We start from the raw sequence: 22,042 nt of genomic DNA on the forward strand, positions 1-22,042 counted from the left end.
CACCAGAAATATAAGTTGTGGGAGCCCCTCATTCCCAAGGCTTATTGCACATGAAAAGAGAAAGCACAAATGTCCGCACTAGAATTATGTATAAGGGTACCTGCTGTGCCTGTTGGAGCCGATGCTGTAACTGGAGCCTTAACTGGTTTGGTTGGTTTTGGACCATTCCAGTTGGCCTTAATCCAGGCCGGGTTTGCATGCGAAGCATACCATAGTTTGGACGCTGTCCCATAGGGTGGAAGTTTGGATCTGGCATTTGAGCATAGTTACTCTGAGCCATCTGCCCTTGAGCACTGTAAGCATGGTTAAAGAGAGGGGCTTTCTGCTCCATAAGTAAGGAGGATTCTTGACTGACAAACGATTCTGGATCTACAGTCTGACTCTGAAAAACAAAACAGAATATCTGGTTACATAAAGCACAAAAATATATATACTAGGATTTAAAAATAAGTTTAATAAGGTATAATGTACCTGGCTAACTAATTCTGGTATTCCAAGAGCTCTGTCAATCTCCTCCAAGCCATCAAAGTTTCGCAAAGCCATATAAAGCTGATCAAGGAGGTTCCCATCTTCACCTGGCGAATCCGATGAAGGTGGTTGACAAATTAAGTCTTCTGAGGAGCTGAACTGCTGCCTAAAAACAAGAATGGTAAAGCCATCACATACGGAGAAGAAAAACTGTCCTGACATCTTTCACTGGTCCTGTCCTTTTTTTCACCCCGCCTGGATATTGTATGGGCTGTGCTGAAGAAGCCTACCTGTTCTGATTGTTGAAAGTTTGATCAATAGGCAAAATACTATCAGGCCATGGAGCCGTTTGGTTAGGAGGTGCCTGCTGCTGCGTGTATGGAGGTCCACTCAGGTTCATGTCTAGTTCAGAAGTTCCTTAAACAAAACAAAACACTTTGTTAAGTATGCAGTAAATTTGAATCGTCACCTCTGTGGCTACAGACAAATAATGATTATGTTATCTGGATGAGAAACTCCTGACCCTCATGCAGTGATGTTGGGGAGGAAGAAAGGATCAGGCCTGCTGAATTTTATTACATCCAATCCTATTCTTCCCCTGAAGGTAAGCTACAGCCAGCAGGGCTGAGGATGCCTATCTATGGGGAGCCAGGAGGAATAGCTGTTGGACAAACAAGCATAAAGGGACCATTCCTCTATTTTATGTCCGACAGCTACCCGCAGGGCATTTTCATTCCATCGCGGCCATTCATCTACGCCTGATCAGCGGGGAGTCTCAAAACCATGGACTCCGCAACTGAATCAGCCATGGCACGCATGGCAAAATCGTCCAGGACGTTTATTTTTTCAGCTTCCTGCTGCGATCATTACCTCCCATTGAAAAGATGGAACGCAGAATCTGGTTGGAATCTGCTGGCGATTTGGGTGTGGAATCAACATTAAATTCCTACGTATGAACAGCTCAATAGACACTGTATTTGCTTCTTAATATGACATATACACCCAATTCTTCTAGCCAAACCATGTGTTAATAATAGTGGTTACACACAGAGCCGGGGCCTGGCGGGTCCCATTGACTATAATAGGGTCCGTCGCTTTAAAATTGAAACTAGTGGAGGAAAAATACTTCAATGCAGATGTGAATGTGACCTGATAGTAAAATACTCAGCAGGAATAATCACAGCCCTTTCCAGGTATTTGGAAACATGAATGTTACTAGACAGCAAAGTCTGACTTACCCATACTCATAACAGGGGACTGCATCATTGGCCTAGGACATGCCTGGTTGGTGGGCCTCATAGGCATACTTGAGGTTGGACTGCGAATCATACTCTGCATTGGCCTGTTCATGGCATTGCCAGTCGTTGGACATGCAGCCCGCACAGAATTTGCTGCCTGTGAACCCCACTCAGTTGACTGTAAAGCTGGCCTCGGACCATTTCCTCCCATCATTCCTGAAAAAAAAAAAAGTCAAAATTTTCAAATCATGTCCAAAACAGAAGTGTACACTCGGACAATTGTCTGGTTGCGGTAAGTCCTACTTCTCTAGCTCCCAGCTCTGTATTGGGCTTCTCATTTCCTCTATAGTGAGCACTGCAGGATTTTGTTTGCAGTCTATGGTATTAATATATTCTAACAAGGGCTATTACCACAGACCATAGGATTACATTAAATGGCAATGACATAAAATAACATTTACATGTAACCTGAACATAATGTTTACGTGATCAAATTAATAAAAGCTGCACATAAGATACATGAATATCCCCGTCACAAGACAGCGTAACCATTTACTACAGAAAGCAAAACCAGAAAGCAATGTTGTGTTAGGCCCAGTTCACATCTGCATTTGGGCCACTACGTTCCCCTCTCCACATGAAAAACATGCAGAGAAAAGTCCTGCAAGAAGCGCTTTTCTCTCCGTATTTTTCGTTTGGAAACCACACGGACCCCATTATAGTCCTAAAGTAACAGCTTTTTTTATGCGGATTAGGTTTCCATTCAGGGAGTCATAAAGCGGTCTCCCCGAATGGAAACCTATGCGCAGATGTGAAACGGGCCTGACTTGCATTGTGTGACATAAGTCTCTTCTAGCAATCCGCAGTACAATGACATGACAGCTCCCCCTAGTGGACAATTATTACTTACATGACATGTTTGACATTCTTCTACAAGTTGAAGGGGATTTCTGGCCCCAGATCGATTTTTGCCATAATGATGGCCAATCCACATGATCGGTCATCAGTATGTGATCTGTCGGGATCCAACACCAGGATCCTGCACAGATCAGTTTTTGCAGCAGCCACTGCTGTTACTAAATATTTCAATATCACAGTTTGTCTTGAGAAATGTTCCATGTTTGCCCATTTTTGAGGGCCAATGTAACAGTAATAGCAAGTAAATAAAATCATTGTCAATGTATTGATAGTAGTGAGTTGCTCTGTAGAAAAAAAAAAAAAATCTCGTGCAGCATATGTTTTTCTACACTGTCATATACAATACAAGCTAGGTATACTGACACATACTGGCCCAGGACTTCTACTTGTGTTATTCCTGGACCATCAGCTAAAGCTTTGCCAATTGCTAAATATTGCATACACTTACCAGGACTGCTGTTGCCCACTCCACCCTGCGCAGCCATCATTCCCTGGCTGTTGATCATCCCAGAAGGTGGCATGGTGGAGAAGGGGCTGGTATTTCTCATTGGTTGAAAGGATCCAGCAGTGGTCTGGTTTTGTAAACCAATGTCCAATGGTACATTCTGGTTTGGTAAAAGTCTTCCAAGCTGTAGCTGTGCAGCCCGGGGATTATGGAACACTGCAAAGACATAATAGGAGAAGATTGTTAGTACGCACTGCCATGGTTATTACTGTCATACATACAAAGCTCAGAGAACGTCCATGTACAACAGATAATACAAAGTGTAATGAAAACTTGCTACAACAAAGATTTTCCAATGGAAAATAGAACTCATTATATCAAAGATAGAAAGGAAAAATCTTTTCTTATTAAATCTTTCACACCAGTTATTATATTGATGGTAATATGATCATTTTGGGTTGGTGGAACCAATTTCCTGATATAACTGGGTCAGGCCCTCAGGCACAAAGATAACTGGGTCCAACTATTGTATGAAGGAATGAGCAGTAAAATTATCTCCTCCTCTACGGCTACAGCAAAGCTAGTCAGACATGTTCTAGGCTGACAAATTGGCTGATTTCAGCAGGATCATCCAACAACCTGAGGGTTGTATTTTTCGTGTAGAAACCACACAGACCCCATTATAGTCTATGGGGTCCGTGGGTTTCCTTAAGCAACTGCTTTTTTTATGCGGATAGGTTTCCGTGCGGACTCTCCAAACACAGATGTGAACCATGTATAGGGGATTCCCATCTCTACTCCAATGGCAGATACTGAGGGTAATAGGACTGAGTTTATGGATTTCATCGGGCTGTCCGATCCCTTAAGTATAACAACCACTTCTGGTAGCCATCCTCCCTCCTCTAGCCAATCAGTACACGTGCATGCAAGGCCAAGTGTGCATGTGTATGAAGGATCAGGAGAGATATAAGCATTCACCTGACAGCTACCTATTGTGTCTGGCTACCTGAACAGAATAGATGCCTGACACATGCAAACTAATGAAAAAAAAAAAAAAGTTTTTTTTTTTTTTTTTTAAGTTTCTGTGTTAAAGACCTTGCTAATTCCCATAGTAAACAGCAGGGGGCGCTGCTTGTTTACAAACAACATCTCTTAGGTGAAACACAAAGAAAACAAGAAGCTGCTGATGTCAGAGAGAGTGAGAATGAAAGAGAAAGACCAGCAGAAAACAGGAAATCCTGTGTGCAGGTCGGACACTTACTGTTGGGCTGCATCCGGAGGGCTCTCTGCCTCTGCACTCCGGGAGGTAGGGCCGAGCTGTTATCCCCAGCAATCTGCATCAGGTCATTGATGATCGCCTGTTTATCGACAGAATTAGCGTCAGGCCGAGTGTCTGAATAAAGCTGGTTTAACTGACTGTTCTGTAGATCGTCCAGGATTTCATCCAAGTTATCCAAATCAGAGGGGGTCGGTAAAAGCTTCAGAGATACAAGAAAAGCAATTGCAGCAAGGGTTAATGTAGCGTACAAATACAACCAAATGCCGTGAGTCGGACATAGCACAATCTGGTAATCCGGCAAAGAACTGCAAGAGAATATGGGGTATACAAATAATCCTATACTAGGTGGCTGGGTGTAGTCTTCCTGAAGGTTACCGATCCTTACTAGCGAATTGAATACTTTTCTAAGATGAAATCGGCATCCAAAATCCACCACACATATTGTGTATACACAACAACATTTACAACATGTATGTATTGCGGATTTCCGCTATCCGACATAGTGTATATTTTTGCCGCAGATTTTTCGGCTAAGATAGTGAGGCCACGTGTGAATCCGTCCTGATTCCATCAAGGTCAATAAAACTCCAATAATTTCTGATTTCTAGTTGCAAAGTAAAGACCAATATGGCGACCACCACACTGGACGGTTCTGGTCTTCTTCCTAGACCTTCCCATCAGTCCACCCCATGTCTAAGCAGGATTGACTGAACAATGTGGTAAAGCCGGGTGATAACCCTTTGTGAGCTGTGACGTTAGACAACCAGCTAGACAGGACTTTATATAGACAGGTCAGCAGAGACTGCACTATACTGAAGATGTACAAGATGTTCATGTGCAGGAACACGACTGCTATGGGGAGGTACAGTAACATTTTCTGCTATTTAGTGTCTCTACCCAACAATGCCAGCGTATCTAATAGTGCCGGTGACATTGAAACCATCAATGACACTGTACACCGGGGTAAGGCACAGCAAGCACAGACCCAAAGGAGCAGCACGTCCTCCCGGCTGTGACGTATCTGCCTGAGAGATGGCAGAAACCTCTCCTAACTGTAACGTGCCAGGGAAATGGCAGCGATCATAGGCACTGACGTCAGCAAGTCACACACACACAGGTCCTCGTGAGAAGACAACGCTGGGATGTGCGGCATCTAGGTCATCTAGGGACAGGTAACCAACCACGAGGTGCGATGAATGAGCGGCACATCATACAATAAGAGAACCAGAGATGCTGAGAATGGAGAGGGATGTAAGCACACAGGCCCCTGCCTGACATGTGGCAGCACGGGAAGTGTTAACAGTGGCAGTCTGCCTCCGTGTCAGCTTTTCTTGGCTCTGCCCTTGTGCAAACACTGAACCTGCTACACAGCGAGAAGCCTTTCTACAACATAAGCAGCTGTAATCTGGGCCGCCCCGTCCAAGTAATGGCTCTCAATTAAACAACAGACGCGCAAGTCCCAGAATACTTTCTGAAAAGCAGAGAAACAGCCAAGCGGGCCAGATGGCATTGCTACCCCCGGATCACCCAAACAGTATTTTTGTCACATAAGGAGAGATAATCATTACAGCTTAATCATACAAAACATCCTAAAATAACTACAGGGCTCACAGATAGGGGGAAAATACCAATGGATGATGTACAGGCCGAGACCAAGTGGGTTATCCTGCCTCACTGGTACCCACCGACCAGGCCCAGACAATACCCAACTATAGCCCTAAACCAGGATAGCGCCACCTGTACAATACTATAAGGTAGTCAGAAGTATTCCCAGCACTAAGCAACTGGCATTTCATAATAAAACAAAAAAAAAAAAAAAAAATCAACAAAAATCTAACATTTTGTGTTAACTCCTTAAGGCCAGTTTGAAATTTGTCATTCCCACCTACCAAGACCATTCAAAGATGGCAGACCTTGGGAACATCACTAGCCCCGTGGCTACCATGACAACCCTGTCAGCACTGTTGCATTGTGGATTGAGCTGTATAATACAGCCAGCACCCATCACACATGAGAGGGGCTCCGGTCCTAAGGCTGCACCATGTTGTGTCTGTGCACATCCGCTATACATGTACAGCAGATGTCACTAAGGGGCTGATAAGGGAATCTGCACAAACTGAAAATATCAGAAAACTTGAGAAAAACAATAAATTCATGCAAGAGGAAAACAACTGAGAGGTGTTTATGTAATGATTAATAAGAGAGGTGATGATGAGAGTTGTAGTGCCTTCAGTATCCAGAATCTCACTCAGGAGACCTCACAGTCCAGCTCGTACTAATATCCAATGAGGCAGAAACCACTTGCTTAGAATCACACTTACACCCATTGTCCAGTGTCAGACCATATTGGGAGAAAAATCTTATTGTTTGTCTAATAAAAAACTATATCATTCTCCAATACACTTTCTGTACCAATTCCACACAGTTTTCTAGATCTTTGCTTGCTGTCATTCATGGTTTATTTCTAGGGAATAAAAATCAGTCCTTGGTCATGTGATGTACAGTCCATGGTCATGTGATATACAGTCCATGGTCATGTGATGTACAGTCCATGGTCATGTGATGTACAGTCCATGGTCATGTGATGTACAGTCCATGGTCATGTGATGTACAGTCCATGGTCATGTGATGTACAGTGCATGGTCATGTGATGTACAGTGCATGGTCATGTGATGTACAGTCCATGGTCATGTGATGTACAGTGCATAGTCATGTGATGTACAGTGCATGGTCATGTGATGTACAGTGCATGGTCATGTGATGTACAGTGCATGGTCATGTGATGTACAGTGCATGGTCATGTGATGTACAGTGCATGGTCATGTGATATACAGTGCATGGTCATGTGATGTACAGTCCATGGTCATGTGATATACAGTGCATGGTCATGTGATATACAGTCCATGGTCATGTGATATACAGTCCATGGTCATGTGATATACAGTCCATGGTCATGTGATATACAGTGCATGGTCATGTGATATACAGTGCATGGTCATGTGATATACAGTGCATGGTCATGTGATATACAGTGCATGGTCATGTGATATACAGTCCATGGTCATGTGATATACAGTCCATGGTCATGTGATATACAGTCCATGGTCATGTGATGTACAGTGCATGGTCATGTGATATACAGTGCATGGTCATGTGATGAGCACACAGGTGCATAGCTCGTTACAGTCACAGCACAGTAATCTGGTAACAAGCTGTGCACATCACATGACTATGGACTTTATATCACATGACCATGAACTGTACATCACATGACCATGAACTGATTTTTATCCACTGGAAGTAACAGAATGAATGACAGCAAGCAGAAATCTAGAGAACTGTGAGGAATTGATACAGAAAGTATATTGGAAAATTGTAACTTTTCATTATACAAAAAATAAAGTTTCTCTCTCAATGATGGTCTAAAAGTGGACAACCCCTTTAAATATACAGGAAGAACTTGTACTTATTTCTGCTGGATCCACTTTTGGATTCGGATAAAAAATAATAAAAAAAATAAATAAAAATAACTGCAAGTGTGATGCAAGACAATTGTTAACCAAGAAGTTTAGCGGCATAATCTCACCTTCATAATTGTCCATTGCAATACGCAAATATAAAGTATTTCTTTCACCCATTTTTTTTAGCGGTAATGACCTGCTGTCACTGTGCAGTCTGTATTTCTCATACACACTCCTAGCACAGGCCATGTTACTACCTATATCCATGTAACTCGGGGAATTTTACTAATTTCACTAAATGATCTTTTCTCATAAGGTAAAATCTATGGTGAAATGATGATCTAAGGGAACATAAGGGAGACAAATGCTTAGATATTCAGAATCTCCATTCACAATGTACTGTAAATCTATTTACATACATACATATATATGTATATTTGTACGTATGTATGTGTGTGGGTGTCGATCATTAATCTAATGTGACATATGTTCCACCAGTGTTCCCCAAAGAGCCCACTTTGGTTGCTTTAGCATATGTTAGCTTGGCCAATGTGTCCCAGAGGCAGAGACTGAAGTATTACAGGGCGGTCCTCCAATGATTCCATACAGGAGCACAGTTGTGTACTCCATGATACTTCCCTATACTTCTCGCATACTATATCTGGATGGTACAGTCTGCCATGCATATTTGTAACCCAATACATACAACAAATGGGGTTAACTCAGTCCTTAGTATAGGACAAAGTCTGACTCCCAGGACAACCCAATCCCAATCAGCGGACTGGTGGTGGTATTCTGGTTGGACCCACCACGCCCCGTTTTCCTGATCATGACTCCCCCTCCTGGTTAAACCAGAGCAATGCCAGTGACTGTGGTCGATCATCTGTGGGTGGCGTGTCCAGACTCTTCCCAACAGCAGAAAAAGGAGGACTGGGCATGAATTTCAAAATGTCTGATCCTTTAGCACTGCATTCACACTACCGAGTTTCAGCTGATCATGTGAAACGCTCTGCCCAAGGAAAAGTGCATGGGTATGAGGGAGGCCGGGAGCAAAAGCGGTCATTCTGCTGCTGTTGTCTTGGCTGTATGGCTAGCTTTAGGCTTGTTCTGCTTTCCTGCTCTATTAGCAATGAAGAAAAGCAAGCACAGAGACCAGGAGAACAGAGACCAGGACATGAACCCCTGTTTACTATCAGACTGTTTCTCTCCAGGGCTGACCAATGGGTCCAAGTCTGCTTAGTGACCTTACTGTTCCCAATTCTGAGAATGTGGTACAACGTAACGGAGAGTCACCTCTGCCCATAGAGTCTGCGTTACATAACTGGAGCAGGATTGTTGTACAGCTGACACTCCCTGCTTGTATCGGTCAGCGTGTACATTTATTTACTGTAGGCCGGTGACCACTTTATTAAAGCCTAGGTCTGAATGTACATTTTCCCAGGTAATGGCGGCAGCTGGCAACTATCAAGACGTGTTCGGTTAAATGAGAGGAGAAGAGGAGTCATTTAGGCTCATTACAGAAATGTCAGCCATCCAGGAAGAAGAAGAAGAAGAACACAAAAATGCTGCACAGCCCTTTTCTTTTGCATGAAAAGCAGAAGGATTTGTATGCAGGTGACAGATAGAACATTTCTGGAGACAATCCGCACTAAGCAATAACCAGCAGTCACATTCTCAAAGCTCCACACCTAAAGGAAATGCATAAAGAATTGTGGAGTTCAGAAGCATCCAACCTCGGTATTGTCTAGTTGTAGAACTACATATACCAGCATGCCACAAGTCACCTCGATGGGTCATGGTGTTCATACCATGTTTATATTAATTATTTATCATGTCTACTGTAACATATATATATATATATATATATATATATATACACACACACACACACATATCTATCTATCTATCTATAGTTTATATTAACATTTATATATTTGATATCTTGTCACTATATTATATATCACGTTTGCTTACATAAATACCGCACTATCACACCCTATGAGAACCACGGTGCAAGCACTGGCAAAAGTAAGAATGGCTCCTAACTGCGTAGAAAATCCTCCTGTATCCCAGGGCAGAAAACAGTCAGTAGCTCGGAGTAACCTTGAGGAAGGACGATCCTGCACCAAGACTGTGATGCTAAGAAACCGGCCTGAATCAGATTGTACTCCTGTTATGTCTCAGGACTCGCTGTTGTGTCTTTCTGGGGTAAGGAAATTGAATACATTTTATAGCTGTTCTTATAGCAATTTTTTGCCTGAAAAATAGTATGTACAAAATTATTTCCAAAATTCTCTAATGACCTGTATTCAATATTAGCCCAAACAGGTCCTGCCTCCAGATATAAAGAAGACCAAAAACCAATGCTCAGGACTATAATTTTATCAATATACATTCCTATGGGCCCAGGCCATACAAGGGGTTCACAAATTATAAGGCCGTCCTTCCAGCAAATCCCCAATCCAGACACTGAACCAGCAGGAAGATGTGAGCGGTGCAGCCTGCAGAACTGTGAGAACAATGGGCGATACGCCAGGCTATCATTACATTTATGTAGATGTCCTCTATATTTAGACTGTAATATGATGATGGGAACACACGCCCATGAATCGCTCCTTACACAGGTAGTAACGCCATCCCACATTACCACTACATGTGTTTGGTATCCTACAGCTCAATGTGATGAAACAACATGGCAGCCTGCTGCTTTGCAAACCCCTGAAAAGGAGAGGCCAGAGATCTGCCCTCCACATATTCCTAGAAGTCCCGCAAGATGCGTTTGTATAACCTGAATGTACTGTAATGTGTTTTATGTGTTTATGTACTGTACTATACTGGAAATATAGCAGGATAATGCAAGAAAAACAAGTAAAAGGACACAATACTGTAGTAAAGATCCAAAGCAACAGGTCAGCGGGAGGCTAAGCCCAGTGCCAGTGGCGCCCCCTATAGCCCACAGATACACTGTGTAGTACAGCGTACAGTGTATCATGCTGAAAAGCTGCCAGCCACATGGGGGAGTAGTAGAAAAAGTCATGTGATAAGTTATCTCATCCGGGATAGATCACAGGGTGGAGCGACAATCCCAGCCGGTCCTAAAGCGAAACTGCTAAATGAGTAATAAGATGAGAAAATGTCACAACAAGGGCTCAAGCAGAATACACAATGCAGATTACATGACACCTACTGGAAACATAGCTATTTAAAGCGGCTTTCTGGGACTTTTTCACTCAATGAACTTAGGATAGGTCATCAATTAAAGATACTTGGGGGTCTGACAGCCGCCGCCCCAGGGAATTAGCTGGCTAAATGGGCAGAAGAATCCCCTTAGCACCGCTTCCACGTCACAGGCCATTTGACATTGCCTTCAGTCCAATTAAAGTGAATGGGATGACCCATGACACCAAATGTATGGCAGGCACTAAATGGCCGCATGATGGGGTCTTGGACCCCTGATGACTTATCCTTAGACCCCTGTAACACTCCAAATACACTGTATTCCAGCTGCCATTTTATCCAGCCTCATCAGGCAAACAATGGGCATTTCTAGGAAGAGACAACAGGAGTAAAATGTAACCTGTCCCTCCACCAGTTCTTGAACATGCGATTGGCCAACAAAAAATGTAAATAACAGTAACACAGATGAACAGATCTGGAACATATAATTAAAGGGATCTTCCAGAACTTGACCATTGAAAGCCTCTCATGAATATCAGATTGTTAAGGACCGCAGCACCTCCACTATCAGCTCACTGATGGGGCCACAGGGCAGGCTCGGTACACTGTGTACTGGCTGTGCCTGGTTACTGCAGCTCAGTCCCATATTACTAAATAGGTGGAAGCTGCATTACTGGTTCATGTACAGTACTCACTGTACACAGTGTTATCTGCTCTTGCTGTGGCCCCTATAACCAGCTGGTGGTAAATGTACCAAACCAGTGGCGTAACTACCACCATAGCAGCAGAGGCAGCTGCCACAGGGCCCGGGACATTAGGGGGCCCGGCAACAGCTACCTCTGCTACCCCTGCTCTTATAACAAACTGTTGTAACTGCGATAAGAGCGGGGAAAGCTTGTAGGACCTGTAGCTGAAGGACCGTGTGTGACGTCAGCCGTCACATGACTAGGTGGGCGTGTCTTTATAGCCCGTGCAGTCCTGGAAGAGATGAGGAGAAGGAGAGATGTGGTTCTAGGTACTGAAGGGGAGGGGTATTGTGAGATGCAGAATGGAGAGTGTGTGTGTGTGTGTGTCTGTGTGTTTGTATGTATGTGTGGTCTGGAGGAGGGGAGAGGACAGTCTCCTGATATCTGTGTATGAGGAGGAGGATCAGTGTCAGTAGATGGATCAGTACTCTACACATTGTTTGTATTCAGACTTGCCTGCAATTGCTGTTACTAATGACTGTCTAATAGTAGTCAGGGGGCGCTCTGTGTATTGTATTGTACTGAAGGGGAGGGAGATGTGAGATGCAGGATGGAGAGTGTGTGTGAGTGTGTATGTATGTGTGGTGTGGAATAATTGAGGAGCAACAATAACCTAGGGGCAGAGATGGAGGGGAGGACATGAAAATGGGGGTAGAGATGAGGGGTGCATGAAACTGGGGGCAGATGGAGGGAGGACATGAAACTGGGGGAAGATGGAGGGAGGGCATGAAATGTCATGTGACATCTGTGCGTTATTAAAGATGGCGAACACCACCAAAGACTGCAGCGGAGCCGGAGACAGGTAAGTAACTTTTTTTTTTTTTATGTTTGTATCTTCCCTCAGTCTCCGATTATTATACCCTGGGGTCTGAAAATACCCCAGAGTATAATAACTGTTCATGGGTGTTCATTATGGGGCATAATCCCGTGTGCAGAGGCCACAATGGGGTATAATACTGTGTGCAGGGGCCACTGAGGGACATAATAGAGCGCGCAGGAATGCGGCGTTGGGGGGGGGGGGGTCTTCGGTGTTGGTCAGGAAAGGGGGGAACCCCATGTCAAAAGTTCGCCATGGGGCCCCGCCATTCCTAGTTACGCCACTTTACTAAACGTCAGACCGCCACCAACTAATCCTAAAGATAGGTCAGGAATAACAACATATCAGAAAACTCCTTTAATTATGGAATTGCCTATAGTTCAACTTAACTGACTACATTACATAGGACAAATACTGAGAGTTGCTGCACTTATGTCTATCATAATCCGTGCGGACCGCAAACGCAAGGAAACTTGTGGTACACGGCATACGTTTTTGTTGCATTCAGACACAACACAAAGATGGTGGTGCTCAGATTGGATTTCACAACAGCTTTCTGGCTCAGAAATAATACCTTTATTGGCACGGTCACTTGCGCAAAAAAAAAAAAAAGAAAAAAAAGAAAAAAGAAAAGAGCCACTTTTTACATACTCACTGGCCAGGTCTCGGCAGGGATCAAAGACAGGTCATGTCAGGGACATCTTGGCTGAACAGGTTTACTCTAACTTGTGCCAGAAAACTAGCCTGAGTTATGGGTGACATCTATGCCAGGCCCTGACTGATGTAGATTTCAACAGGACCTTACGTGATACAAAGCATTATCACAGGGCGATATGTTAGAGCAGGGATCCTCAAACTTTTTAAACAGTGGGCCGGAGGCAGAGCAGGTCGCATTGACATCGGGAGCGGTGCCCTCCAACAGGTAAAGTGAAGTGCGCTCCATGGCCTGGCCCAAGCTCCCCAGGAGCTTCATTATAAATGCACGCTTGTCGGCGGGGCCAGACAGAAGTGCTTGGCGGGCCACATGTGGCCCTCGGGCCGCAGTTTGAGGACCCCTGTGTTAGAGACCTCACGGCCAAGTAACATACGCTAGGTAAGCTAGTTAAGCTGCATTACTTTATTTTCTTAATGACCGCAGCGTTTCATATGTTCTTACCTGATCAGATGGAAATCCAGGATCCTCTTTCTCAACCTTTATCGACATTGACTTGCAATTTGAAGGGTCCATCTTGTTATCCAAGCGCTCCAGCTTGGGCGTGATATCCGCCAGATTATCCTTGCTATCATCCTTATCCAACAAGTAACGAAGTAGTGCATTTTCTTTCTTTTTGGGGCTCACTGGTTCTGGCTTTATATTAACGTCAGAGCCAGGGCCTGTACTATTGGACTCCTGATTCAGTTCTTTCCCAGTGGCCTCTGCTGTAAGCTTGGCCAGGTCAACAGGCGAGCTGCTGTCCTGAAGAAGTCTGTGCAAAATTTTATGCTTCTCTTTCAGTGAGGTTCCATGTGCTGAGGCAGACATACTATTGGCTGCAAAATGTCCCAAGGAGTCTTTGTTGTTTGTATCTCCCAAAGGGTTAAGTGGTGAAGGCTCCATCTGATCAGATTTGGTGGTAAGTAACTGCAATAGTTTTGTCTGGCCTTTGCTGTCCATCAATCTGTTTTGACCATCCATTTTATCACCACCAGGCGCCATACTTTCATTACAATCCTTCTGGTCCGATGAGCGGCAGGTAGTCTCTGTTTGCCCATTTCCACCCTCAGGCTGCTCCCCATAAAGCCCAAAAGATTCTTTAGCATCCACACTCCCCATTTTTCTCAGCTGAGGTGGGTTCATGCAACCTGGCGAATTTTGTACATTCCCGCTTTTCAGGTCAGGTGATGCCATGGGTGGGGCAAGGGGAACCGCTTGGCCCTCACTAAGAGCCTGAAGTGCATTCAGAGAGCTATTGGCAAAACTATGGCTATTTCCTGTGCTACTACAAACTGGAGAATGCAAACTTCCTGCAGGGGAAAACTGACTGGGTGCAATCCGAGGACTTCCTGCCACTCCCGGGCTTACACGATGCCTTGGGGAAAGCATAGAGTTAGGCTGACCCTGGCCCATGCCAGGGCTTCCCTGTGAAGGGCTATTCATTTTGAGTGCATAGTTATTACCCTGAGGAGTGGTAGCTTGCATGCTGGAGACATGATTCATCCCTCCCGAGCTAACATATCTGCCAGCTGACAAGCCCATTTGTTCCTTTGGGCCATTTATGGCATAATTCATATTGCTACTGATGGTCATGTCCTGACCGGGGTTCCCACCGCAAACCGCTTGATGAGCCGGGCTGCTGGAAACAGGGTCTAAGCCCTTACCCATGTTTTGTCCAGTCACGTCCTGATTCATTCCACATAGATTCTGTTCTCTAGAAGACAATAAAAAAAAACAATGTATGCATCATTTTACTCAGAGAGCTGTTTCCAAGAACAAGTCTTAATCCCTATCTACAGAATGGATGGGTCAGATCGCCGGGGAACTCCACAGCTGGTATCCAAATGATCATAAAAAACAGGGGTCCTGAGCCCCCACCTACATGGAGTGACTGTTGTGCATGTCCACTGTCACTCCATTCATCTCTATGAGACTGACAAGCACATTTTATTAAGCTATACCCATAGCGTTGCATGTGACATCAGTGCAAGAGGTGGGGTCCCCTGGTGGTCAGTTAGGCATCCCTCATCAAGTTAGTACTAGCTCACAAAATATTGGCATGCCGGCCATAAGAGGAAAATAATGTGTAAGCAGGGAAAAGATTGCAGCCAAGTATGAACAAGGTTTCTACTCACTGTCAGGCTTCATACATATTTCAGCAAAGCAGAGTGTAAGCTATAATATTTTACATAGTGGGAATAAAACAGCATTCAATTTTAGGATATCAAAGGAAATTGTGCGTTCCAAGTAAGTTTAGTCCATCTTAGTAAAGTCATTACCCTTAACAATAAGCCCACAATAAAAGTCTAACGGCAGTGACGCCAATCTGAGGCCAGCTAACTATAGACTCTCAGCTACAACTTAGCACCTGTTTTGCAACTGCTGTAACTTAAGACCCCGGCATAGTAAATGGTCACAGACAAGTGCTCATACACAGATAAGCTTGGCACAGGGGGCTCTGTAATCCTACCCCGATCCTTCTCGCACCTGTAACCCATGACAGACACTCCACCAGTCATGACAATGGGCCATTAGTGTGTCCGTATATGGGGGGTACCTGACTTATTTAGCACATGCCACAGTGACTAAATCTTGACAGCACACAAGTGATGTAATTCTCCCAAATACAATCCCTTCATAAATTACAGAAGGTAGTTGTTTTACTAATTCAGAAATAAGTAGCACATAGGACCTTACCTTTGAAGCATGTGTATGGATATTACAAGCTGAGGTTCATTGGTACTCTGACAGCGGATGAGCTTGCTCCTCGTTTGGGCAGCGACAACTGTGCCGTCAGACAATGAAAATCGGTATATAGGACTTAATGCAAATCCTACCCTGAGAACTGAAGAACAAAACAGAGAGGCAGACGATATTAACAGAGGCTAAACAAGCAAATGACATTTAGTAATTGGTATATTGTGTATGGAGTTTTCTTTAATTCTATGTAGTAGTACCTGGGTACTAGGTATATGTAGTACAATTTTATATTTCACTGCCGTGTTGTGATCCTGAGCTGTGTCTCTGACCGCAGAAGCAGTATGGCTTTTGGGAGGATGAGTTTTTTTTCCTTCCTGGCTTCCTTCTGACATAGATAATCTGTACTCTCAATGTCAGATAATCTTAAAGGAACCACACGCAACTTTAGCTTCTCTTATGAAGTAAGAGTGTATGTAGTACATCCCCCCACAGTGTACCAAAACCTTTATGTCACATTTTCATATGTATATATGATTGTTATAAATGTACAACACAGTGAACACCACTGAAGATGAAACCGTAGGATACAAGGCAGGCAACATAAAAAAAAGGCATGTGGCAACACAATACCGATGCCGCATGTTATCTCCCCCCCCCCCCATGATTCCATATCAGTAACCTATCCCAAGAATAAGTATTCGGTATCACATTCCTAAAGTCTCCTTTAAGGGCATGTATATATGTGGTTGTTGCCTATTTACTATATACCATGAAAAACAAGGGGAAATCACTATCACTTTCTTTCTGTTAGCAGAGGACATAAGGTGTCTGTGCTGCCTCTTAGTATCAGATTTTTTTTGGTATTGTGTTCCTACAATGGCTAAACAATAGAACAATAGGAAGCGGTTGGAAAAAGTGGAATTAAAAAACAAAATTAAAAAACAAATTAAAAACAAACAAACAGGGGAATTGTTTGTCTTTTGTCCACAAGAATATGGTTACCTTCTTGGTGATGCCTTTTGCTGAGAGACAATTCGCCATCGTGAGAATGAAATTTCTGAATACACCGCCGCACTAAGTCCTCCCAGCCTGGTCTCATTAGCGCCCTCATGGTGCTTGTGTCCAAAGAGGTTATTTTACCTGAAAGTCAATATACTGTATCAGCAAAGTATACTGTTATATTTAATTGTGGGTATAAGCAATTGATATTACCAGTCAGGAACCTAAATCTATGCTTTTGGCTGTGGATGTATGTGTGAATAGTCCAATAATCCAGTAGTCCTCAAGATACTGGATTATAGGAATTTTACTGTTTATATATTAAAAATAAATAAATTTTTCTAATAATTTTGGTTAAAATACAGCTTTTGTTCTAGGAAATGCCTGACTAGACCAAGACCTCACGCACAAAAAGGGAGTAGGGAGACACAAAACAGGTTTGTAAACTTTAACAAGCGCTGCATGTCAGAATTCTGGCGTCAAAATGTTGCAAATATGGGGTTTTGTGACAATTTGTGCTCTTTTGGACAAACATTTTGAAATAGAGGTTTGTGGTTAACCTACTGAACCTATATATGCCAGATTTATCAAGCGTGGCCCTTTATTTAAAAGCGATGTAGAAAGTGAAGATGAATTTCTGCTCCATTCGGAATTTCTTATTTTTCTCTCTACGATGTTAGATTATTATTTTGTGCAAATTATGGCAAACACTTTAGCAAAACTGACCTCATGATAAATTCCCTCTATTGAATTCATATGAAAATTGGAAGTACATAGACATATCCTGCAGTATGTGACTCCAGACAAAGAGATGTGCTTAAAATACTACAGTAATGCATTAACCTTTGCAAACTACACAAATGGAGACAAGTCCGTCACTACTGCAGATCCACAAGTCACTCCCGAAGACGCTGCAATAAACTCGCTGGTCTCTCTGATACAAACAGGTAGTGACACTATGGTGGACGATTACCTTGCAAGTCCTGACGAGTCGAGAATGTTTCGGATGAGGGAGGAGGAGGTCTTTCTTTCATTGGAACTCTTCGGGCCACACATATCAAGCAAGACTGTAAATCTTGAAAAGAGGGAAACAATTATTTCATACAGGAATGAGAAGTACAATCCCAATAGTCAAATATAAGTGGATGACGCTCGCTTTACAGGTTATCTGTATTAAACGACATAAACTGAACTTAAAATGAAGAGTCTCTAGTCAGACAGACAGGTTTATGCACATTATATATGACATGCCACTTTGAGAGAAGAAACTGAGAGTCCTTTATCTTCCGCATTTCTCAATAACTATACCTTCTCCTTCTTCCTTAATGGACTTTGGTTGGGATACTGCAAAGCACTGCATAGTTTCATATTTCTGGTGTGTTTCCCGGCTGTCACGAGTTTCCTCTTCACACTCCGCTACTGGCTTCACCAGCATACGGCAATTAAAGGTATGGCTATTACGTCTAGGTCCCCCATTAACTGAGCAGGGAAAAACAGGAAGAACACATCAGGCATCAAACGGGAAGGGTTAATAAGCAGTAAATGAGAATGAAAAAAAAGACCGCATGTGTTACCTAAAGACTTTGGCAGCAGGTTTTTGATGAACTCATTGTGATCTCCGACATGTAATATGCTATATACACTGGTATTCATTAGCTCTTCCTGGTTGTACCGGAGATACTGAGTCACATTCTCAGAGACAAACACTACATTCCCTTCACGGTTCACGACGAAAAAGAACCCATCCAAGGCCTAGAAAAGAAAACCAAGCTCTTTAATGTAACACACAATCTATATTATACATACACACACAAATAGACAGGGGTGGATAGGGAGGGATACGGAGAAACTCACACCCATCTGCTCAAAAAAACAGCACAAAGGAAACCAGTGAGTGTTCACAAGTGAGGGTAAAGCAGGCATGTATGTGTTGCCAGCACATTCTGGAGCAATGGCTCACTTCTATATCCCTTGAAACTACTTAAAGGGGCTGTCCAGGATTAGAAACACAAGGACGTTTTCTTTCAGAGTACGTGTGGCATCGCAGTTCAGCCCTATTCCCTTTAAAGGAGCCAAACTGCAATAACAGTCATAGCCCATGAACAGGAGTGGCGCTGTTGCTGGAGGAAGGGGGGGGGGGGGGGTAGCTATCTTCCAACTTTTACTTAATCACCCAAGAGAACTATTCTGACGATAAGTTTGCAGCCCAAGCAGAATACTTGTATTACTTGCCAGGATAAGTGGGTTTAGTTCCATGATTCATGTGTTTACTGATGTAAACTGGCTCTCATATTTGGTGAATGTATAAGATTCAGAGCCCACACCTACATAGGGTATGACTAATATCGAGAAATCAAAGCCTGAAATCGAGGAAAGGAACAAAACTGCAATGAACAATGTAATGTAGGAATAGTTAAGGAGCCCAATTACGTTACCTGACCTAATGAGCTGCTTATATCGGACTAATAGTCACTTTCTAGAGACATTTAACATACATTTTATACAGTGGTTTTTATTTTTTCCAGCTGTACCCACTATTTGAACAGCTGATACAACAATCTGCTATTAATGGCCAATACGAAGGATAGGTTACCCATGTTTTAATCCCAGAAATTCTTAGTCTATGTTTACATCAGATTTGTGACGCTCTTGATGTATACACTGAACATGCCCATATGATTAGGTTATCCCACCACAGGCCTAAAGAGTTACCATCCTCATCGATTCCCTGCTGCCTCCGTTCCGCCAATTCCCAAAGTCCACTGCCGCTCCTTATTTCCTGGTCCTTCACCACGCGCAACAAAAATGCTCTATCATTGGTTAAAGAGGACTTTCATGGGTTTGGGGCACAGGCAGTTCCATATACTGCTGAAAAGCAGACACTGCGCTGAATTCAGCACACTGTCTGCTTTCCCGAACTGTGCCCTGGGTGAAGAGCATTCGGTCCCGATACCGTAGCTCTTCACAGTCAGAAGGGCGTTCCTGACAGTCTGTCAGGAACATCCTTCTTCACAGCAGCGCCTATCGTGCTGTATAGTGTGAGTGGGGAGGAATGCCCCTTCCCCTCCTGATAATACTCGTCTATGGACAAGTACTGGGGGAGACGTTCCTCCCCGCTCACACGGTACAGCGCTATAGGCGCTGCTGTGAAGAAGGATATTCCTGACAGGGTTTCAGGAACGCCCTTCAGACTGTGAAAAACTATGGTACCGGTAACGATAGCTCTTCACCCGGGGCACAGGTCGGAAAATCCGACAGTGCTTTGAATTCAGCGCACTGTATGCTTTCTAGCGGTATATAACACCGCATGTGCCCAAACCCATGAAAGGTCCTCTTTAAATGGTTTTCCCATGTACATAACCATACTTACATTTGTACCCACTTAAAAAATTTTAATTATTTATATTTGCAAAAATGTTTCATTTTTAAGTGACGACTTTTGTTCCTGATTGGTTGCCAGTTTTTATGACCCTAAATACAGGAACTCTCTTTGGTTTGGGACTTGTCAGTAAATCAGCCATGATTTCCTTATTGTGGACAGGTTGTCAGGCAGAGACATGACACGTATGAGAATATAACCAGCCACAATAAGGAAATCATGGCTGGGTTACTGACAAGTCTCAGACTATAGGAAGTTTCTGTATTTATGGTGGTAACAACCGGCAACTGATCAACAACTAAAGTCGTCACCACTAAAGACGTTTAGAGGACATGCTTAACTATCTGCAACATTTTTAATCATTTACATTTGCAAAAATCTTTAACTTGTCCACAAATATAAATATGGCTATGTGCATGCGAATACCCCTTTAAGGCAGGTCAGCACTGCAGCCAGGGACCGGCAGGGAGGCCATTTTCTGCAGGGACAAGGTAGCGGTGGAACAGCCACGGCCAGGAATTTGGGATATTCCTGATATCCCTGGTATATTGAGATATTACTGACAATTCCTTATTCTATATTTTAACACATTCCACCCTGTTCTTACTGGACGAGTCCTTTAAGAAGCCTGCCTGCCTGAGCTGAAGCCAGCATGTTGTGTATGAGGCGGCCACAGAGATCGCGGCTCTGCACGCTCATGCCATGTTTTACTGCTCTGAAGGAAACGGCAATTCCTGCTCTGTTGCTTAGCAACGGCCTTATACTTATGACATGCAGAAATGAAGACATCTCAAGACACAATTAAAAAGCAGATGCTTCCTTACTGAAGGAGCAGATAGCACTCCTTACACATGGCCATGATATATGAAGTTATGCTGAGCCAGTCTACAATGGCAAGTTAACATCGCTCTATTAGGCGGATTCATCTAGGTCTTCATAAGAAAAAGGATGGACAATAAACCAGAAGATTAGTAAGACCTCTTCTTATCTTCTTGTTTACTACAAGACTAAAGACAAGAATGCTGACTACCACAAAGAAAGGAGAAACTTAACTAAGAAACAGGAAGTGTGAAGACAGAACAGACAGCAAAAGCAATTCACATGAGAAGGTGCACAGGACAAACATGGCTACCGGGATATTACCAGGCCATATGAAGATCTGTTATACCCTCTCACATGGCACAAATCCATTCAACTAGCATTCAAGTTCTGGAATGAATCGATCAATGCAAGCCAACAGAAAAATATGTAAAAATCACAGCGGTGTGACGTCTACCTCGAGCATCATGGGTCCGAGCGCATCCTTGTCTATGACACTTTGACCTGTTGAGGATACATCCGCTTTCTGAACTTCATCCTCATTTGAAGCTGCTGCTTTTTCTGAAAAAAAAAACAAAAAAAAAACCTTGAATATTCAACAATACACGAAAATACAGCCATCAATAAATGTTCTCTTATAGGACAGACTTATTCCCTATTTCCAGTGCAGATTTGGCACCACAATGAAGAACGTGTGAATGAGGCTTTGGAAATCCCATTCACTTGTGGGCGTTGCAGGCCTATTATGTCACAGATCTGCCACACTTTTTTTGCTGTAGCTTTTACCCTTTGAAATGCAGAGTGAGATCTATTGCAAAATCCACATTCCCAAGCTACATATGCAGATTGTGCTGTGGATTTACTGAGGGTTTCTTCTGCCCCCAAGGGTCCCTTATACACTG

The 22,042-nt window shown here is 43.4% G+C and overlaps 1 protein-coding gene across 5 annotated transcripts in view; it reads right to left on the bottom strand.

Moving 5' to 3' along the window:
- The window catches only part of NCOA2 (nuclear receptor coactivator 2), a 153,387-nt gene that overhangs the window by 16,600 nt on the left and 114,745 nt on the right, over positions 1–22,042 (bottom strand). For all 5 annotated transcript variants that reach the window (XM_075270404.1, XM_075270400.1, XM_075270402.1 and 2 more), the window contains 13 exons: positions 21,598–21,701; positions 18,517–18,694; positions 18,251–18,421; positions 17,916–18,017; positions 16,946–17,083; positions 15,941–16,088; positions 13,706–14,957; positions 4,331–4,547; positions 3,073–3,285; positions 1,707–1,922; positions 759–885; positions 472–634; positions 101–382 (listed from right to left, as the gene is read on the bottom strand). In XM_075270404.1, coding sequence (XP_075126505.1) covers positions 101–382; positions 472–634; positions 759–885; positions 1,707–1,922; positions 3,073–3,285; positions 4,331–4,547; positions 13,706–14,957; positions 15,941–16,088; positions 16,946–17,083; positions 17,916–18,017; positions 18,251–18,421; positions 18,517–18,694; positions 21,598–21,701 — 3,311 coding nt within the window. The remainder of the gene's footprint in view (positions 1–100; positions 383–471; positions 635–758; positions 886–1,706; positions 1,923–3,072; positions 3,286–4,330; positions 4,548–13,705; positions 14,958–15,940; positions 16,089–16,945; positions 17,084–17,915; positions 18,018–18,250; positions 18,422–18,516; positions 18,695–21,597; positions 21,702–22,042) is intronic.

The sequence above is a fragment of the Leptodactylus fuscus genome, chromosome 4, assembly GCF_031893055.1.
Source record: "Leptodactylus fuscus isolate aLepFus1 chromosome 4, aLepFus1.hap2, whole genome shotgun sequence".
In the NCBI taxonomy this organism is placed as follows: Eukaryota; Metazoa; Chordata; class Amphibia; order Anura; family Leptodactylidae; genus Leptodactylus; species Leptodactylus fuscus.